Below are 17,180 nucleotides of genomic sequence, written 5' to 3'. Positions count from 1 at the left end.
GTCTTCCCAGGAGGCGGGCTTCGTTGGCCCCGCCCCCTCCGGAGGCGGCTCCCGCCAGGGGGCGCCGCGCAGCCCGCCCGCAGCCAGCGGGCGAGTCTGGCGCACACACCCCCTCCGCCCGGCGCGCCGGCAGCTCGGAGCCCGTACTCGGGGAGGGGCCGGGGTCCCGGATGGCCGCGGCCGGGTCTACGAGGCCAAGCCTGTAAGCCAACGGGCATCATGGAGGCAGAGCAGCGGCCGAGGACGGGGGCCGACGAACTGGCGACCCCTGAGCTGGAGACGGCGCTTTCTGCTGCCCCCGCGCCGGCGGCCGCGGCCTCGGGACCGCTCCCCGGGCCCGCCTCGGGGCCCGAGCCCAAGCGGAGGCGGCTCGGGACGCTGCTCCAGCCCACGGTCAACAAGTTCTCCCTTCGCGTGTTTGGCAGCCACAAAGCAGTGGAAATCGAGCAGGAGAGGGTCAAGTCAGCGGGGGCTTGGATCATCCACCCCTACAGCGACTTCCGGTACTGGGGGCCCGGCAAGGAGGGCGGGGGACACAGATCCCACCCCCAGGGGCCTCGACACGGGGGCAGGGTCCGCCCCCCCTCCACGGACACTCCATTTCCGGCCCAGGGGTCCTGGGGTGGGATGACAGAGTCACTTCCCCCGATCTAGCCTGGGAATTCTTGGGCGAGGGATTCCCAGCAGGGAGGCCCTCGGTGCCCTGACACCAGAGCAGACACCAGGGAACCCGGCACTCCCCCTGGACCACACGATCTACGGGAGTCAGGGACCACTGCCTCCTGCAGTCCTGTCTGCTGGGGATCTGGGAAATTATGTCATGTTCCACGGCTCGGGGTCAGCCTGAGGGAGAAGCCGAGCTCCCGTATCTCCCACCTCGCACTTGCACCCGCAGCACCCGCACAGGTCAGCAGGGCCGGCTACCCGGAGGATGGGGGCGGGCGGGGGGGCAGCAGCCGTTCTTGTCTCTGTCCCTGGTACTGAAGGCGGGATGCCCGCAGGGCAGGGCCGGGACTCCGAGCGATGGAGGCAGCAGGGCTGGGGCACCGCCGCCCTCGCAGGTGACTGTCAGAGAGACGTAGGGACGGACGGTGGAGGTGGGGCTATTTCATAGTCCCCAGCAGGCTGTACCTCTACATCAAGGTCGCTAGGGGAGGAGAGCAGCCCTGTCCTTGGGGAAAATGAAGGACAGCTTTTGGAGGAGGCAAGGATGTGTCCAAAGCAAGTAAGGTGGGGAGCAGAATGAGCAGGAAGGGTGAGGCGTGAATCAGGAGCCTGGAACACAGTAGGAGACCTGGACAGCACTTGGAGTCCTCAACCACACACTCTCCCTAAATGCTCCTCTTTCTCCCATTGTTCCTTCCTCTCCCCTCTTGACTGCCTTATTCCCACCTCACTGGGGCACCTGTTCTAGCCTCCGGTGGTCTCCCTCCCCTCCTCCACATCACCCTCAGATATCACCCCAGAAGCCATTTACCCCCTTATTATCATGCTTCCTCCCTGTCCTCTCTCCTGCATCACCCGCTAGGCTTGTGACTGCCTGTGAGTCAGGCTGTGAAGATTCTGCACGGCTGGGCGAGCCCCCCTCGCCTCTCCTCCCCAGGCTCACAGTACAGGATTTCTCCAGTGGCCCAGGAGGTGGAGGAAGAGGGGCTCAAGGATTTGTCCTTGACGGAAAGCACACATTCTGAGGGGCTTCCTGGAGGCCTGCATTTCAGAGCCCCCATGTTTCTTTCGGAAGCTGAAAAGATTGATTTTGTAGTCAGACTCAGAAGGGGCTGGGCCCTGGTTTGATGCTGTGATTAGGTGTGGAATTAAAACCACCATAGCTGGGGTGCCTGGGTGGCCCCCAGTTAAGTGTCCAACTCTTGGTTTGGGCTCAGGTCATAATCTGAGTCGTGAGATCGAGCTCCACATCAGGCTCCACACTCAGTCTGCTTAAGACTCTCTCTTCCTCTCCCTCTGCCCCTCCCCCGCCTCTCTCTTTCTCAAATACGTAAATAGATCTTTAAAAATAGAAATAAAACCACCATAGCTAATGGGGGCTCTAGAAGGTCCAGTGATCTCTGAATGAAGGCTTCACCTAGCTTCCTCCTGACCTCTTCTTCCCACAATCCCACTGCAGCTGTGTGGCCCTCTCCTGCCAGTACCCTTGCCTGGGCTCAGCCAGGGTGCTAGCCAGCATGGAGGGATTAGGGAAGGAAAGGAGTGCAGAGCTTTAAGCTTTGCTGCCTGGGGATCTCCAATGGAGCCTCTCTAGGCAACCCTGTCTGAAGGGCTGGGGTGGGGGGTGGACCATCCCTAAAAAGCTCAGTTCAGAGAAAAAGCAGAACAGAGCACCCCACCCAGGGACATAGGCAAGCAGATCCCAGCAGAGAACCAGGAACCATGGGTCCAGCTGTGTTGGGAAGGAGGGTTGGGGCAGGAAGGGCGTGAAGTCCTAGACCAGCAATGGGCAGAGAGTTGGAGATGGAAGAAGCAGCAACCTCTTCAGAAATCTGGGAACAAAAGGTGGGTGAGTCACAAAACCAGCTAGTGCTTCTACAGCACTGTCTTATCCATTGTCTCAGGGGGTATGTTTTCGACAATGCTATGGGGTTAGCACAGGGTACTTTATCTTTTTTTAACTTTAAAAATATTTAACGATAGTGACATACAGCACGTACATGGTAAGACATTACGTATATATTATACATGTTAGAGAGATATGTGTGTGTGTAGTGGGATATATACAGTAGAGATACCTTTCCAGGAGGTACAGATACAGTGCACAATCTACATAGTGGTACAGTGTATGCTGGAATATTCTATTGCATATATACTCAAAATACGTGTGTGCGCACACACATATACACACACGTACATACACTCAAGTATACATAACCACAAAACACTCCTGTGTGTAACAGCCGCCCAACAAGGAGAGACTACCTTGCCCATACCCAGAAGCTCCCTTACTGCTTTCACAACCCCTGCCCTAACCTACTATTCTAATTTCTGTGACACCCATATCCTTACTTTTTTTTTTATAGTTTCACCACTTTTCTGTGAATCTCTAAATAATGCAGTTTAGTCTTGCCTGTGTTTGACGTTTGTGCAAGTGGGACCCCCCAGTATGTATCGTTTTGTTTTCTCTTTTGCTGAGCGCTAGAGCAGTGCGGTGCACTGGTGCTGTGGGCTGTGTCTGTGGGTCATCCTGGGGAAAGAGTATATCACTGTCTATGACTCCACGCTGTTTAGTCTGGTTACCCACATTTTTGTACCAATGAACGTTTCGGATTAATTCCAGATTTCATGCTGCTGCAGACATCCCTGTGTGTCTCTCCTGGACCACATGCTTCCCTGGAGCGTCAGTTACTTAAAATGGAACCCCTGGGTTGCAGGGAATGCAAATGTGTAAGGTTATTAGATAATACCAAACTGTTTTCCCACATGGTGGTCCCACCTTCTGCCCCCACCAGCTGTGAAGGGTCATCACATTCCCCAGCCTTGGCCGCGCCGGCCTCGCTGCTGTCTGTCTGGCTGGGGCAACCTCGCGGTCTCACTCCCCGTCCCGCCCCCACCTTAGGTTTTACTGGGACCTGACCATGCTCCTGCTGATGGTGGGGAACCTCATTGTGCTGCCTGTGGGCATCACCTTCTTCAAGGAGGAGAACTCCCCGCCTTGGATCGTCTTCAACGTCCTCTCCGACACCTTCTTCCTGCTCGACCTGGTGCTCAACTTCCGCACGGGCATCGTGGTTGAGGAGGGCGCTGAAATCCTGCTGGCCCCCCAGGCCATCCGGTCGCGCTACCTGCGCACCTGGTTCCTGGTCGACCTCATCTCGTCCATCCCGGTGGACTACATCTTCCTGGTGGTGGAGCTGGAGCCCCGACTGGACGCCGAGGTTTACAAGACCGCGCGCGCCCTGCGCATCGTCCGCTTCACCAAGATCCTCAGCCTGCTGCGGCTGCTCCGCCTCTCCCGACTCATCCGCTACATCCACCAGTGGGAGGAGGTGGGGCGGGGAGGTGGGCAGGGGGGTTCGTGGTCCCTGCGCTATGGGTGGGGTTCCTGGTGACTTCATGGGGGGAGGCGGCTGGGCGGGCTGTCTCCAGATGGTGGGGCAGAAGCAGGCACAAGGAGGGTCTGCGGGAGGGAGGGGGCGGGGTTGGCCCCCCACGCCCCTGAGGGAAGGAGGGTGGAGCACAGCTGCGGAGGAAGGCCTGTGGGTTAGCTGGCCCCTGGCAGGGCAGGAGCAGGACGCGGGAGGGCCTGAAGTTGCAGCTTCAAGGGGGCAGAGTTCAGTGGCTCAGAGAGTGGGCCCTGCAATCTCATTGCCTGCGATCCTAACCCCGTTTGACTATTTACTATAGGAGACTCGGTTTCCTCTTCTGTAAGATGAAGATGTTAAATAGACTTATGTATGAGAAGGCTGTAAGGATTCAAGGCAGTAAAGTTGGTAAAGCTCCTGGCACAGGGCCTGGAGCCCAGCAAGTTCTCCGCTAGTGTTCTGGGAGGGGAAGGGGGCTGTCAGCGTGGACGCCTGCGTGCACGCCTTGGGGGCATTGTGCTGAGAAACACCCTCTTTCTCTCTCCCAGAGGGCACAGCCTGGGCAGCTTGTGCAGTAGAGTTTTTTGAGTTTCTGCTGTGACACTGATTCTGGGCATGGGACCGGCACCGATATCCCGTATCTGTAAGATGAGCGTAGTAACACAGCTGACTTCCGTTGGGCTGTGGGGCTCTGTAGGAGTGAATAACAGTCGTGCTTAAGGAAATTCGTGGGGGCTGGGGCTAGGCAGAAGAGGAGGACCAGCGGGGGCGGGGGGGGGGTCCTGCCCACAGCAGCCGCTGCTCGGACTCCTCAGATCTTTCACATGACCTATGACCTGGCCAGTGCCGTGGTGCGAATCGGCAACCTCATTGGAATGATGCTGCTGCTGTGCCACTGGGACGGCTGTCTGCAGTTCCTGGTCCCCATGCTGCAGGACTTCCCTCCCGACTGCTGGGTCGCCATCAACCACATGGTGGTGAGGACTCCCCGCAGCTCTGTCGCTTGTGGGCCTTCTCTGGGCTCTTCCGCCCAAACACCAGGGTCAGGAGGCGGGAGACGATAGAGTAAGGAGGTGGGGGGGTGAGAAGGGGGGGCTACCTAGAGGAGGTGCTTTCCTGTTGTGGGGAGCAGCCACGGAGGGCTCCTCCTGCTGTGGAGAGGCCGTGTCTGCCCCGGAAGCCCCCAGAACCAAGGATGGAGGGTGCAGGAGGAGACTGAGGCGCCTAGCTGGGTGACGCGCTCTGCCCTCCAGAACCACTCGTGGGGGCGTCAGTATTCCCACGCCCTGTTCAAGGCCATGAGCCACATGCTGTGCATCGGGTACGGGCAGCAGGCGCCTGTGGGCGCGCCCGACGTCTGGCTGACCATGCTCAGCATGACCGTGGGCGCCACCTGTTACGCCATGTTCATCGGCCACGCCACGGCGCTCATCCAGTCCCTGGACTCTTCCCGGCGTCAGTACCAGGAGAAGGTCAGCAGGGGCGGGAGAAGGAAGGGGTGGGCATGGCGGCCCGGCAGAGGGGGGGACAGCCCCGCCTGAGGCCGATTCTGACACATGCCCCTGTTGGGTCTCCATGTCCCTTCCCTGCCTTGTGTCCCTTTGTGCCATGCCCCTGTGTGTAACTGTTTCCTTGTTTGGACCTATGTCCCTGTCCTTGGACCTTTCTCTGCCCACGTCTGGGTTTTCCTGGGACTGTGCCATGTGTCTTCCCCATGGCCGGCCGTCTGCCCTCGTGTCTCTGTTTCACCCCTCTGGATCTGCCCGGTGCCTGTGGTCGTCCTTCCACGTGCCCGCCCCCCCGACCCGCGGCCTGCCCTGCTCCGGCTGTGTCCGCCGCCCACGGGCCTCTGGCTGGCCCTCCAGTACAAGCAGGTGGAGCAGTACATGTCCTTCCACAAGCTGCCGGCCGACACCCGGCAGCGCATCCATGACTACTACGAGCACCGCTACCAGGGAAAGATGTTCGACGAGGACAGCATCCTGGGGGAGCTGAGCGAGCCGCTGCGGGAGGTGGGCGGGGCCTGCGGGGCGCCCTCCGGGCTAGGCCTGCTGGCCCGGGCCTGCGGAGGACCTCGTCAGAGCCAGGACTGGGGGGGGGCTTATGGGGACTAGGGTCTTTCTAGAAGGTCTTACAGGGAAGGGCCGCAGAGATCTCTGTTTTGGGGGGACGGTCCTGCAGGGGCTTATGGGAGAGCTTGGAAGGCAGGAGCTTAGGGCTTGTCCCAGGCTGACTGCAGAGTCCCTGTCCTTTGGCAGACCATGGCCCCAGGGGTGGGGCCTCTGGGAACGCATGAGCTCAGGGGGGCCTCGGGGCAGGGGCGCCTCCAGCTTGACAGGCCCCTCCCCTGTCCAGGAGATCATCAACTTCACGTGCCGGGGCCTGGTGGCCCACATGCCACTGTTCGCCCACGCTGACCCCAGCTTCGTCACGGCCGTGCTCACCAAGCTGCGCTTTGAGGTCTTCCAGCCGGGGGACCTCGTGGTGCGTGAGGGCTCCGTGGGCAGGAAGATGTACTTCATCCAGCATGGGCTGCTCAGTGTGCTGGCGCGCGGCGCTCGGGACACCCGCCTCACTGACGGATCCTACTTTGGGGGTCAGCAGGCCTCGGGGAGGTTGGGGGGACTGGAGCAGAAGCCAGAGGGCGATTGCTCCCCTGGATCAGGGTCCCTGCCTGGCTGTGTGCAGAATTCCCAGGCCTGCTTACCCAGAGTCTCGGGGCCTGGGGCTCCACGGCTCTAACTCGCCTTCTAAGGGAGTCTGGTGCGTGGCCAGCTTCACAATTTTTGGGCCAGTGGGCCTTGTCGAACCCCAAAGCAGTGAAACCCAAGGACCTTAGGAGATGGCGGAAAGACAGGAATAGAGCTGGTCCAGGGGCTTGAGTTCCGGAGCTCCCGGGGGATATGCCCCCACGCCACCCCACGCCACCATGCAAGGGTCAGGCCGGGGCACTGGGGGCCGTTCCACCAGAGGCTGCCCAGGGCCACTTGAGCCTCTGCCCTGTCTCGGACCCCAAACCACCTGCTGCCCTCTGGCCCCGCCGTGTTGCCCTTTGCCCGTGGGCACTGCTTTCCTCGGTTGCCCTTGGACTTCATCCGCTGCCCCTGGCCTTCCCCTTGGGCCAGAGCAGGGGAGTGGGTATGAATTAAGTGGAGCGGGATCACCAGGCACGCGGGGGCCGGAAAGACCCACCGTTAGTCAGCTCCAGTCTGGAGAGAGTGTGAGGGATTGTAACGTCGCCTGTGCGGAGAAAGACAACCCTTGGGGTGTTTAGGGACCCTGGTGTGGGTGGGGAGGAGCCTGAGGAGCGAGAGGGAATCCTGGGGCTGGTGGTTCTGAGGACCTTCTCCCACCTTGGACAGAGATTTGTCTGCTGACGCGCGGCCGACGCACGGCCAGTGTCCGGGCGGACACCTACTGCCGCCTCTACTCGCTCAGCGTGGACCATTTCAACGCGGTGCTGGAGGAGTTCCCCATGATGCGGCGGGCCTTCGAGACCGTGGCCGTGGATCGGCTGCGCCGTATCGGTGAGGCTGGTCTGCCTGCCCCTGGGGTCCTGGCTGTACCCCCGCCCCACCCTATAGCAAGGCACCCCTGCCTCCCAGGGTCCGGGCTCTAGGGCATCAGCGTCACACCCCAGCCCACCCTGTTCTCAGCAGATGCCCCCACGAGACCTTCAACACCGTGCCTTACTGTCCTTGTCACTCAGTGTCTCCTGCCCTTGGAGATGTGGCCCCGAGTCCCCGTGCGGAGAGTCCTCCTTCCCCGAGTACCTGTCCCCAACCCGCACCATCTCGGATATGTACTCTTGTACTCTGGGCCCTGACCCTCTTTCTCCATCCCCGCCCCCCCCCGCGGTCCTCCTCCTGCTCTCCGGTACCCGACCTTCCCCTTGGACTCCTTCCCTCTCCTCCCCCTCCCGCTGGGACCCCGTCTAGGCAAGAAGAACTCCGTGCTGCAGCGGAAGCGTTCTGAGCCCAGTCCAGGGAGCAGCGGGGGTACCATGGAGCAGCACTTGGTGCAACACGACAGGGACATGGCCCGGGGCGTTCGGGGCCTAGCCCCGGGCACAGGAGCCCGGCTCAGTGGGAAGCCGGTGCTGTGGGAGCCACTGGTGCACGCGCCCCTGCAGGCAGCCGCAGTGACCTCCAGTGTGGCCATTGCCCTGACCCACCAGCGGGGCCCTCTGCCCCTCTCCCCTGACTCTCCGGCCGCCCTCCTTGCTCGCTCTCGACGCTCTGCAGGCTCCCCAGCCTCCCCACTAGTGCCTGTCCGAGCTGGCCCTCTGCTGGCCCGGGGTCCGTGGGCCTCTACCTCTCGCCTGCCCGTCCCACCTGCCCGAACCCTCCATGCCAGCCTGTCCCGGGCCGGACGCTCCCAGGTGTCCTTGCTGGGTCCCCCCCCAGGGGGAGGTGGACGGCGACTAGGACTTCGGGGCCGCCCACTCTCAGCCTCCCAACCCTCTCTGCCTCAACGGGCAGCTGGGGACGGCTCTCCTGGGCGCAAAGGCTCAGGAAGTGAACGCCTGTCGTCCTCAGGGCTCCTGGCCAAGCTTCCAGGGACAGCCCAGCCCCCCAGGCCATCAGTGCCTGAGCCAGCTGCCCCTCGGGGCCCCCAGCTCTCTGCCAACATGTGAAAGCCCTGAATGAGCTCCTGGGGGCAGCGGTGTGTACCCAAGGGCAGAGGCCTCTTGGGAAAGGCCAAGGAGACCTAAAACGTGGCCCTGTGGAAATATCTCCCTTTGCTACCAAGAAGATGGTCTCTGTCCTCAGCTCAGGCCCCCTGCAGCCTGTCAGAGGTCCTCCTAACCCATTCGCCCACTCATCAAGTGTACTGAGCGCCTACCACACTCAAGAACTGGTCTTCACTGCCAAGTACAATGACTCCAAGGCCTCTGAGGAGGGTGTTCCCCGGGCATGGTCCTGCCAGGTGCAGGCTCAGGCCCAGGTCCCCAACTCACCAAGCACAGCCCCTTGCCACCACCGTCACTGCCAAGCAACTACAAGTCTCTGTTTCCCACCAGTGGCCCTGCAGGTGCTGTCGGCTGCGTCTGTGCTCTGTGTCCCCATCACAGCTGGGCACCGTCAGCCCCCCCGTGCCTCTGCTGCTGTCGACAGACATCTTGGCTCCCCAGTCTGGGCCTCTGCCTTCACTGCCATGTGCGGGCCCTCCCCCTCCCAACCCCCCCAACGGAGAACTCGTCTCCTGTCAAGTCCCTTGCGTTATCTGCCCCCGGGCTAGAACTGTCTTTTTGTAGACGGGGTGGGGGGGTCTCCTCCCTGTGCCCCTGTCCCGCTGGGGTCCCCCTCGAGGCTAAGGGGTGGTAGGCACCTCCCTCTTTATGTGCCGGCCTGGATCTCCCCAGGCAGGGGCACGTGGCTGAAATCCTCAGATGGCATTTTTCTTTCTTTCCTCCCTCCTTTCCTTTCTTGTTTATTATTATTCAATCACATAATAATTGTATTTATTCATTTGCTAGTTTCATTCATCGTTAGTTCATCTTATTCCGGTATCCGTCCCTCCCCACTTCTCCTTATAGGGACAGAGGAAGGAGCAGGGCCCCCATGCCAGCTCTTGTGGTCCTGGCTCAGCGCCAACACCGGGCAGCAGTCCTTAGCCCTCTCCCAACCTAGGGAGCGACCTAGGGAGTGGCCGGAGAGCTACCCCAGCGGGCGGGGAGGAGGACTCTTGCTACTTTTAGGGGTTTTAGCCCCTCTGAGTTTACTGCTGGTGCAAGAGTGAGGGGAGGACCCGAGGTATCCGAGGCTGGGGAAGGGTAGACGCGCCAGTACCAAGAGAAGTCTCTTGCCCCTGTCCTCTGTCCCCATGTCTGTTCTACAGTATCAGCGAATGGGGACCAGGACCCGAAATCTTTCCTTTTGAGTAGAGTGTCCTGGGGTTTTATAGTTGCTCCCAAACAGCTGGGTTGAAAAGGAAAATAGAGCTACTCGTTTGGGCTCCTGTTTTGTGTGGGGGAGCACAGCATGAAGCAGTTTCTGGTGCAGGACAAGGCCGCAGGGCATCGGGAAGCAAGGCATGAGGTGGGCAGGGAGGGGCCTGCAAAGCCCACAGAGGTTGTGGAGATGAGCCCCGCCCCCGTCTCGGGCTCCCCGGTGCCCAGCCTCGCTTCCCCAGAAGGGTGGCGCTTCGATGTCACTGTCCGTCACTATGGAGGAAGAGGGGGAGCTGTCCCCGGGGCAGGGGGTGCTCAGATCGTCATGGGGGCCACATCAGAGAATATCAGAATGCACGATAGTGATCTTGTAGGGACTGCCCTATGCCCCTCGCCTCACCCCCCCCCCCCCCCCCGTACAGGAAGCCCAGGGGAATCGAATTAACCAGCTAAGCTAGGATTAGGGGATCAGAGCATCTTAGGGCCCAGCTGAGAGCTCGGGGCGCAGGGACTACTGCTGCCAGATGTCCTGTGCTGCTCTGGACACAGCCCTCCAGGGCCTGCGTGAAGGGGCAGGGAGCAAGTGTGGCCCGGGCAGGGGGTCTGTGGGGGGAGGGGGCTGGCTTGCAGGGTGTCTTAGGATACGCTCAGAACTCGCATGATGTTGGTGTAGCCAGACCCAGGTCGCCAGCCTGTCACCACGATCACCAGGTCCCCCACGCGCAGGAAGCCGCGGAGCTTTCCTGGCAGGGGCGCAGAGAGAAGGTGACAGTCAGACACTGAGGGATGGAGGCCAGCCCTGTTGTGAGAAGGGGCCACCGCCCTCCATCTCCTCCAGGGCAGCCCTGAGGGGCCCTGGTGATGCTGTGGGGACCGCAACCCCTGCACGATGCTAGAGCAGACGTGTCCCGGGCTGGCATGGGCTGTGCGGCTAAGGAGCCACACTGTCCACCTCTGTGGCTATGCTGGAAGAAGAGGTGGCGTATGATCAGTCAGGAAATCAGTTTTGTTCCAGCCTGGGGATGGGGGGCCGGCTCCCCCTTGGGCTCTCACCTCTTACTCTGGCCGCCTGTGCGGGCAGCAGCCAGGCTGACCTCTCCTCTACTGCCCCCCTCCCCAACATGCCCCCCGGCCCCTGCCTCCTCCCCAGCCTGTCCCCCGACCCCCAGAGGCCAGGACATCTCTGTGTCTTTGTGAACCTCTCAGAGAGACTCTGGCACCAGAGGAGAGAGGCAAGGCTCTTTGAGTGGGTGTGGAAGGTGAGGTGAGGGGACTGAAGATGCCAGTCCAGGGCCGGGAGAGCAGAGGGTAGGAAACAGACGGCTCACCACTTTCAATGCCAAATTGGACCCGGCGATCCACATCGTCTGCCCAGATGGTCTCTGGAGGTTCACTGTAGAGCAAGGGGAACACCCCCCGGCACAGGTGGGCCTGCCGAGCAGCCTGGGCAGAGCGGGTGACAGCAATGACCGCTGCCCGAGGTCGGTACCGAGACAGCAGCTGTGCTGAGCTGAAGGGGTTGGAGAAGATCTCAGAACTGGGAAAGGGGGTGGAACCAGGAAACGGGTTTGGGTTTCGGGCCCCAGGAGTCGCAAACAAGCTGTGTGGCCCTGTGTGATCGATCATAGTCCTCGGGCCCTGATTTTCCCACCTGTAAAATGGGCATAAAAGGGCCTACTCTCTTCACCATACAAGGCAGATCAGAGACAATGAAGGATAGAGCAGAGCCCATAATAAGAAGTTTCTTGAGAGGCATAAAGTCCTTCTGAGAAGGTACCTAGACCTAGTACTTAACTCACAAATGTCTCTTGTTAATCCTTGAAACCCCATGAGAAAACGGAGACCTGCAGGGGATCATAGCTGATTTCAGAGCAAAGACCTGGACTAAAGCCTTCTGGGCCCTTCTGCAACACCTCAGCACTGCAGGGCTCGTGGGCTAAAAGCAGGGCCCTAAAATGTCCTGGCGCCCTTGCAGCCCCCTGGAGCTCACTGGGGCACTTCCCCATGCCCCAAGATCTGCCTCTCCTGGCCTCCAGCTACCTCTCCTCGTGCCACAGAATGATGCTCTTTGTCTCCTACGTCAAGACAAAACCCAAACCTGGGGCCCATCCCAGCCTGCCCCTGGCCCAAGCTGTGTCTTGGTGTTGCCAGGGTCCATCTCACCGGCCAGTTGTGGTCAGCACGACGATGGCAGCCGCACAGCACTTGAAGGCGGCCTCCACGGCGCCTATGGCTGTGACCTCAGTGGGATCGCGGCTCAGGGGTGCGGCCCGGCGCAGCTCCTCAAACAGCTGCCGGTGATACACTGCAGCCTCTGCCTCCCGAGCTATCTGCAAGCACCCAGAAGTCAGCTGGGGGCGGGGCCCTGGGCGTGGGAGGGGCTTGGGGCCCCGGCACCCGGAGCTCCTACCGCGTGCTGCATTTTCACTGCATCCACTGGGAATAGGCCTTTGGCGGTCTCCCCCGACAGCATGATGCAGTCCGCTCCGTCCAGCACAGCGTTGGCCACGTCACTCGTCTCTGCCCGGGTGGGCCGCGGCTTGGTGATCATGCTCTCCAGCATCTGGGGGACATCGGGGGATCCGAGCTAGAGACTCCCATCCGACCTGGGACCCTGCCCCAGCTACTTCTCTGCCACCCTCAGAGGGCCCCGAAAGCCAGGGTCATGGTCACAAAGTATGCAATTCTGGTTCCTTATCTGAAAATGAGGCTCAAAGAATCTCTTCCCAACTTCGTTGTTTGAGGATCAAACACGGGACAGCAGAGCGTACTTAGACCTGAGGTGTGGGTCTCCACCCTCAGGCATCCCTAACACCCAGAGAAGGCCCGGGGCCCCGAGGGCTCACTCCAGACCTGTGTGGCGCAGACGACTGGCTTGCCCGCCAAGTTGCACCGTCCGATCATCATCTTCTGGGCAAGGAAAACCTTCTCGGCTGGGATCTCGATGCCCAGGTCACCCCGCGCCACCATGATGCCATCGCTCACCTCCAGGATTTCATCAAACCTGAGCGGTTGGGGGAGTCAGGGCTGGGGAAGAGCCAGGAGATTCCAGGGAGAGGACGACTGGAGAAGAGGAGGGTGGCGGGGAGAGCTAGGGCCTGCGAGGGACAAAAACCAAGCCTCACTTCTTCACGCCTTCGTGGTTCTCAATTTTGCTAATGATCTTGATGTGACGTCCTTCCGGCCCCAGAGCAGCCCGGATGGCGGCCACGTCGCTGGCTTTCCGCACAAAGGAGGCAAAGACAATGTCCACGTTATGCTGCACCCCAAAACGGAGGTCCAGAACGTCCTGCTCAGACAGTCCGGGCAGGTCCACCTCGGCACCTGGCAAGTTCACACCCTTCCGGCTGCCCAGGAGGCCGCCGCTCTCCACCTGGGTCTCCAGCCCATCTGGACCTGCAGGCATGGAAAGAGCCCGCTCAGGTCAGGGGTGAGCCAGGGGCACGGTCCGGGAGAGGGAGCCCGGGTGTTGGGACCCCAGGAGATCAGGAACCCACGTCCTAGTGTCTCTCCACCCTCCGCCAGGCCTGCGCACGGAACAGGCCCCGGGTGGAGGTCTGTCCAAGAGATAAACCCGGCAGTTCAGCCCCCTCCCCCCCCCCGCCAGGGTTGAGCCCACAAGTCTGGACCCCAGGAGCTCGGGGGACAGGAGGGGAAGGGTGCTGGCCAGGGGAGAGGGCAGCGGGTCTACCGGGCTAGGGGACCCAGGGAAGGGAGTATGCCCGCGTCCCCGCTTGGCTGGGGCAAAGGCTCATCCGCACCGATTTTCTTGACCTGGAGGGAGATGAGCCCGTCGTCTATGTAGATGCGGCCCCCCACCGACACGACCTTGACAATATTGGGGTAGTCCACCCACACGATGCTCGCGTCCCCCCGCGTCCGGAACGCCGGGTCCACCGTCACCAGCACCTGGGAGCCCTTCACTAGCTCCACCTCGGCCTCCGGGCCCTAGGGGCGGGGCCAGAGTGGCCTTGAGACCCGCCTCGTGCCCCGCCCCCCGTCCCGCCCCTCGCACAGCAGGGGTCACCCCGGGAAGCCCCCGGCGCGGGGTCCGACTCTCACCCCCCGCAGGACGCCGGTGCGTATTTCCGGTCCCTTGGTGTCCAGGGCGATGGCCACCGGCCGGTAGCCAAGCGGAGAAGTCGCAAAGCTCTCCACCGCCTCCCGGATGTTGGCGATGGACTGAGCGTGGTACTGGGGGGAGCGGGCAGCGATGTCTGGGGAAGGCGGCCAGGACCCCCACCACCCCCGGCCGCCGGCGAGCTTAGCCCCGCCCCCTCCCCGCAGCCCCGCCCCGGACCTCGTGGGAGCCGTGCGAGAAGTTGAGGCGCGCGATGTTCATCCCGGCCTTGATCATCTCCTTGAGGCGGTCCACCGCGTGCGAGGCCGGCCCTGCAGCGGGGACGCGGGGAGGCCGCTCAGACCCACGTCTGCCCGTCCGCGGCCGCCCCGCTGCCCGGCCTTTACTCCGGCGCGACCTCCGCGCACAGGTCAGCCAGCACCTGCTTGCCCGGGGGCGTGGGGGGCCCGGGCCGGGCGTCCTGCGCGCGGCTGAGCCGGCCGTGTGGGCAGCGGGTGGCCGCGGTGGAGGGGGAGCCCCCCGGCGCGTGAGGGACACGGCAGGAGGTACCGTGCCCGGTGAGGGCATCTGGGGTCCGTCTGGGCCAGCAGAGCGGAGAGGCGGCTGAGCTGGCCGCGCCGCTGGGAGCCCGCCGGACCCGCCTCCAGTCCCTGCCCAAGGCCAGCGCGCGTTAGGCCCCTTTCTCAGCGGCTGGAAGGCCGAGTGGGCACGGCGCCGGCCTGTGGCACCAGCGGGCGCCCTGCTGTCGATCACGGCCATCAGCACGGACCCCGCGGCTCCTTCGTCATGACAGTCTGAGCCCCAGGACCCCCTCCAGCCACAGCCCTATCCTTTGCTCTTCTCCGCCGCAAAACTCATTGCAAGGACCCTCCGCGCTCGCAGCTCCGGCCTCGCTCCGGCCCGCTTCTCCCGGGCTCTCACTCCCGCCCGGCGCGGGCCTCTCTGCTGCCGCTCTTCCTGCCGGGGTCGCCAAGAACCTGTGCGCCGCGGCTGGATGCAGGGATCGCTTCTCAGTGCGCATCCCGGCGGGCGGGTCCCCAGCTCCGGACCCCGCGCTGGCCGCGCCTTCCTCACCCGCGCGCAGGGCATGCCCCTCTCCGGTTTCCTCCCACCCCACCGGCCGCTGCTTCTCAGCCCGGGCTTCCCCCACCCCGCCCCCCACACTAGCTGCCTCATTCTCCCTCTGTCGTTTTCCCTTCGCTCTCTGGGTGGTCTCACCTAGTTTCAGGGCTTTAAGTACCATCTACATGCTGATGACTCCACACGGGTATCTCCAGCTCAGACCTCTGCCCCAAACCCAGTATGTGTGGCATTTGTTGTCTCCCCCAGCTAGACAGTCAGCCCCTCAAGGATGGGGATCTTTGTATACATGACCGATCAGCTCCCAGGGACCCAAACCTTGGCTACCAGACGCCCCACCAGTATTTGCTGAATGAATGACTCTGTTAAACACAGAGTGGTCTCAGAAGAGACAGCAGGTGGGGAAGCATCTTGAGAAACCTTCGCGGGATCCTCTGAGGGTTTCTCTGATTCTGGGCTGGGGGCACTCACCAATGGTGGCAATGATGCTCGTGCTGCGGGCTGCCACGGGCTCCGAGTCAATGTCCAGCAGGCAAAGGTGCTCGAGGAAGGTGTCTGCCATCGCAGCCGACAGCTGCTGCCGCTGGAAGAAGGCCGTGCCCAGCTCGTGGGTCAGCTGGGCCACGCTGGCCCGCCGCAGGTACCCCGCTGGCCCTGCAGTGGAAGAGGGCTGTGTGGGCCACTGCCACACCCCACTCCCTTCACCTCAGCACACTCCAAGTCCCCTCTGTCCGAGCCAGGTTTCACAGAGCCCTTCCTAGAAGACAGGCACTACACAGACATTATCCGAGAGACGGGCTTCACATCCAGGCCTGGCCGGCTCTAGGCTCCGGCTCTTGACCAGCCAGCTCTCCGAGCCCTCCCAGCCCCGACCCCTGCCCTTCAGCTGCTGCCTTCCCTCAGCCTCAGCCCTTCGCTCTAGTCTGGAGCTGCTGCTCACGCTTGCCCTGTCCCCTTTCCTAAGCTCCCCGTTTTCTTCCTTTCCTAAGCTCCCCGTTTTCTTCCTTCTAATTGGCTGGCTTCCGGACCCCTCCTCTGAGTTTCCCCGGTCCTTTCAATGCCGCTCCAGTCCTAGGATCCCTGTGGCTTGCCCCGGCCCCGCCCGGAGGAGGCCCGGTCCCAGTCATACCCTCCATGGCCCTGAGCCCCTGTCCCTGGGGGTCTGCTCCACACTGTCGGGCTGCGAAAGGAACGCCGGGCCGAGGGAGCTGTCCTGCATGCTGGTTAAAATGTCACGACCAGGGGCCAAAGTCCAGGCAGCACGGGAGTGCCTCGTGGCTCCCAGGCTGCAGGACAAGCAACCCCCCCCCCCAGCCCCGCCTACAGAGGCAGAGAAGAGGCTCAGACCAGAGCCCAAAACTGAACACAGGGGACACTCCAGTGAGCAGAGACCCCCACCTCCACCACGGAGGCCCTCTTGTCCAGCAGCAGACATTGGTCATGTGTGTCCCCACCCCCGCTCCTAACTTCCACCCTCATTCCCCACCCTGTTCACTGGTTCCCCCCCCTTTTTAAAAATATTTTATTCATTTATTTGACAGAGAGAGAGAGATCACAAGTAGGCAGAGAGGCAGACAGAGAGAGGGGGAAGCAGGCTCCCCTCTGAGCAGAGAGCCCGATGTGGGGCTCGATCCCAGCACCCTGAGATCATGACCTGAGCCGAAGGCACAGGCTTAACCCACTGAGCCCCCCAGGCGCCCCTGGCTTCCCCTTTCCTTACCTCCTGGAGCCCCGATCAGGATGGACTTTGCTAAGTCCCTTTGGGACTTAGAGATCCTTGAGCAAAGCTCTTGGGCGTGTATGCTCTCCTGGCTGGACATGCTTACAAAGCGAGAGGCTGTGGAGAGAGGGGGCGAGAGGACCGAACTGCTGGTCTTATCTAAGGGAGACAGAGAAAAGAGAAGGGGCACACCCAGCGGGCTGTCCCTGTGGCCACAGAGTCCCGCCCCCCAACTTGCTGGCTCACCGCCCCATCTTCTGGCGTACTCCCTCTGTCATCCATGTTTTCTGATAAGTTTCCAATTCATTCACGCTGTCATCAGCCTGAATAGAGATTTTGGTGACACGGCCCCCTTTCCTTTGTACTTTGCTA

The 17,180-nt window shown here is 61.9% G+C and overlaps 2 protein-coding genes across 6 annotated transcripts; one reads left to right on the top strand and one right to left on the bottom strand.

Moving 5' to 3' along the window:
* The first annotated feature begins 90 nt into the window (after positions 1-90).
* On the top strand, positions 91-9,505 carry HCN3 (hyperpolarization activated cyclic nucleotide gated potassium channel 3). 4 transcript variants are annotated; one of them, XM_082702607.1, is made up of 9 exons: positions 958-2,511; positions 3,290-3,396; positions 3,569-3,998; positions 4,850-5,011; positions 5,288-5,506; positions 5,900-6,046; positions 6,390-6,630; positions 7,397-7,561; positions 7,973-9,505. In XM_082702607.1, the coding sequence occupies exons 1-9, from the start codon at positions 2,452-2,454 to the stop codon at positions 8,668-8,670; spliced, it is 2,229 nt and encodes a 742-aa protein (XP_082558733.1). In that variant the 5' UTR covers positions 958-2,451; the 3' UTR covers positions 8,671-9,505. The 4 variants fall into 4 exon arrangements, 3 of the variants coding, with proteins under 3 accessions (XP_082558732.1, XP_082558734.1, XP_082558733.1); XR_014303876.1 differs by lacking the exons at positions 958-2,511; positions 3,290-3,396 and adding an exon at positions 91-503 and having other exon boundaries at positions 6,390-6,518; XM_082702606.1 differs by lacking the exons at positions 958-2,511; positions 3,290-3,396 and adding an exon at positions 95-503.
* PKLR (pyruvate kinase L/R) lies at positions 9,484-16,962 on the bottom strand. 2 transcript variants are annotated; one of them, XM_082702609.1, is made up of 11 exons: positions 16,809-16,962; positions 15,560-15,742; positions 14,228-14,319; positions 13,990-14,121; positions 13,689-13,875; positions 13,053-13,323; positions 12,781-12,931; positions 12,338-12,490; positions 12,091-12,257; positions 11,256-11,437; positions 9,484-10,670 (listed from the first exon to the last, which is right to left on the bottom strand). In XM_082702609.1, exons 1-11 carry the CDS (start codon positions 16,906-16,908, stop codon positions 10,564-10,566), a joined length of 1,725 nt encoding a protein of 574 aa, XP_082558735.1. In that variant the 5' UTR covers positions 16,909-16,962; the 3' UTR covers positions 9,484-10,563. The 2 variants fall into 2 exon arrangements, with proteins under 2 accessions (XP_082558735.1, XP_082558736.1); XM_082702610.1 differs by lacking the exon at positions 16,809-16,962 and adding an exon at positions 16,218-16,313.
* Between the last annotated feature and the right edge of the window lie 218 nt (positions 16,963-17,180).

The sequence above is a fragment of the Mustela nivalis genome (assembly GCF_964662115.1).
Source record: "Mustela nivalis genome assembly, chromosome: 16".
In the NCBI taxonomy this organism is placed as follows: domain Eukaryota; kingdom Metazoa; phylum Chordata; class Mammalia; order Carnivora; family Mustelidae; genus Mustela; species Mustela nivalis.
The sequence above is the reverse complement of the archived record's forward strand: the minus strand, read 5'-3'. Positions and strand labels throughout refer to the sequence as shown.

What these genes read in the sequence shown, in the direction of transcription:
- HCN3 (XM_082702606.1), top strand. Translation starts at nt 220, where the DNA reads ATGGAGGCAGAGCAGCGGCCGAGGACGGGGGCCGACGAACTGGCGACC. An exon ending in TCGCCATCAACCACATGGTG is followed by an intron (nt 5,012 to 5,287) that starts GTGAGGACTCCC and finishes TCTGCCCTCCAG; the next exon opens with AACCACTCGTGGGGGCGTCA. An exon ending in GGCGTCAGTACCAGGAGAAG is followed by an intron (nt 5,507 to 5,899) that starts GTCAGCAGGGGC and finishes CTGGCCCTCCAG; the next exon opens with TACAAGCAGGTGGAGCAGTA.
- PKLR (XM_082702609.1), bottom strand. Translation starts at nt 16,908, where the DNA reads ATGTCCAGCCAGGAGAGCATACACGCCCAAGAGCTTTGCTCAAGGATC. An exon ending in GCACCGGCGTCCTGCGGGGG is followed by an intron (nt 13,876 to 13,989) that starts GTGAGAGTCGGA and finishes CCCCGCCCCTAG; the next exon opens with GGCCCGGAGGCCGAGGTGGA. An exon ending in CAGTCGTCTGCGCCACACAG is followed by an intron (nt 12,491 to 12,780) that starts GTCTGGAGTGAG and finishes GATGTCCCCCAG; the next exon opens with ATGCTGGAGAGCATGATCAC.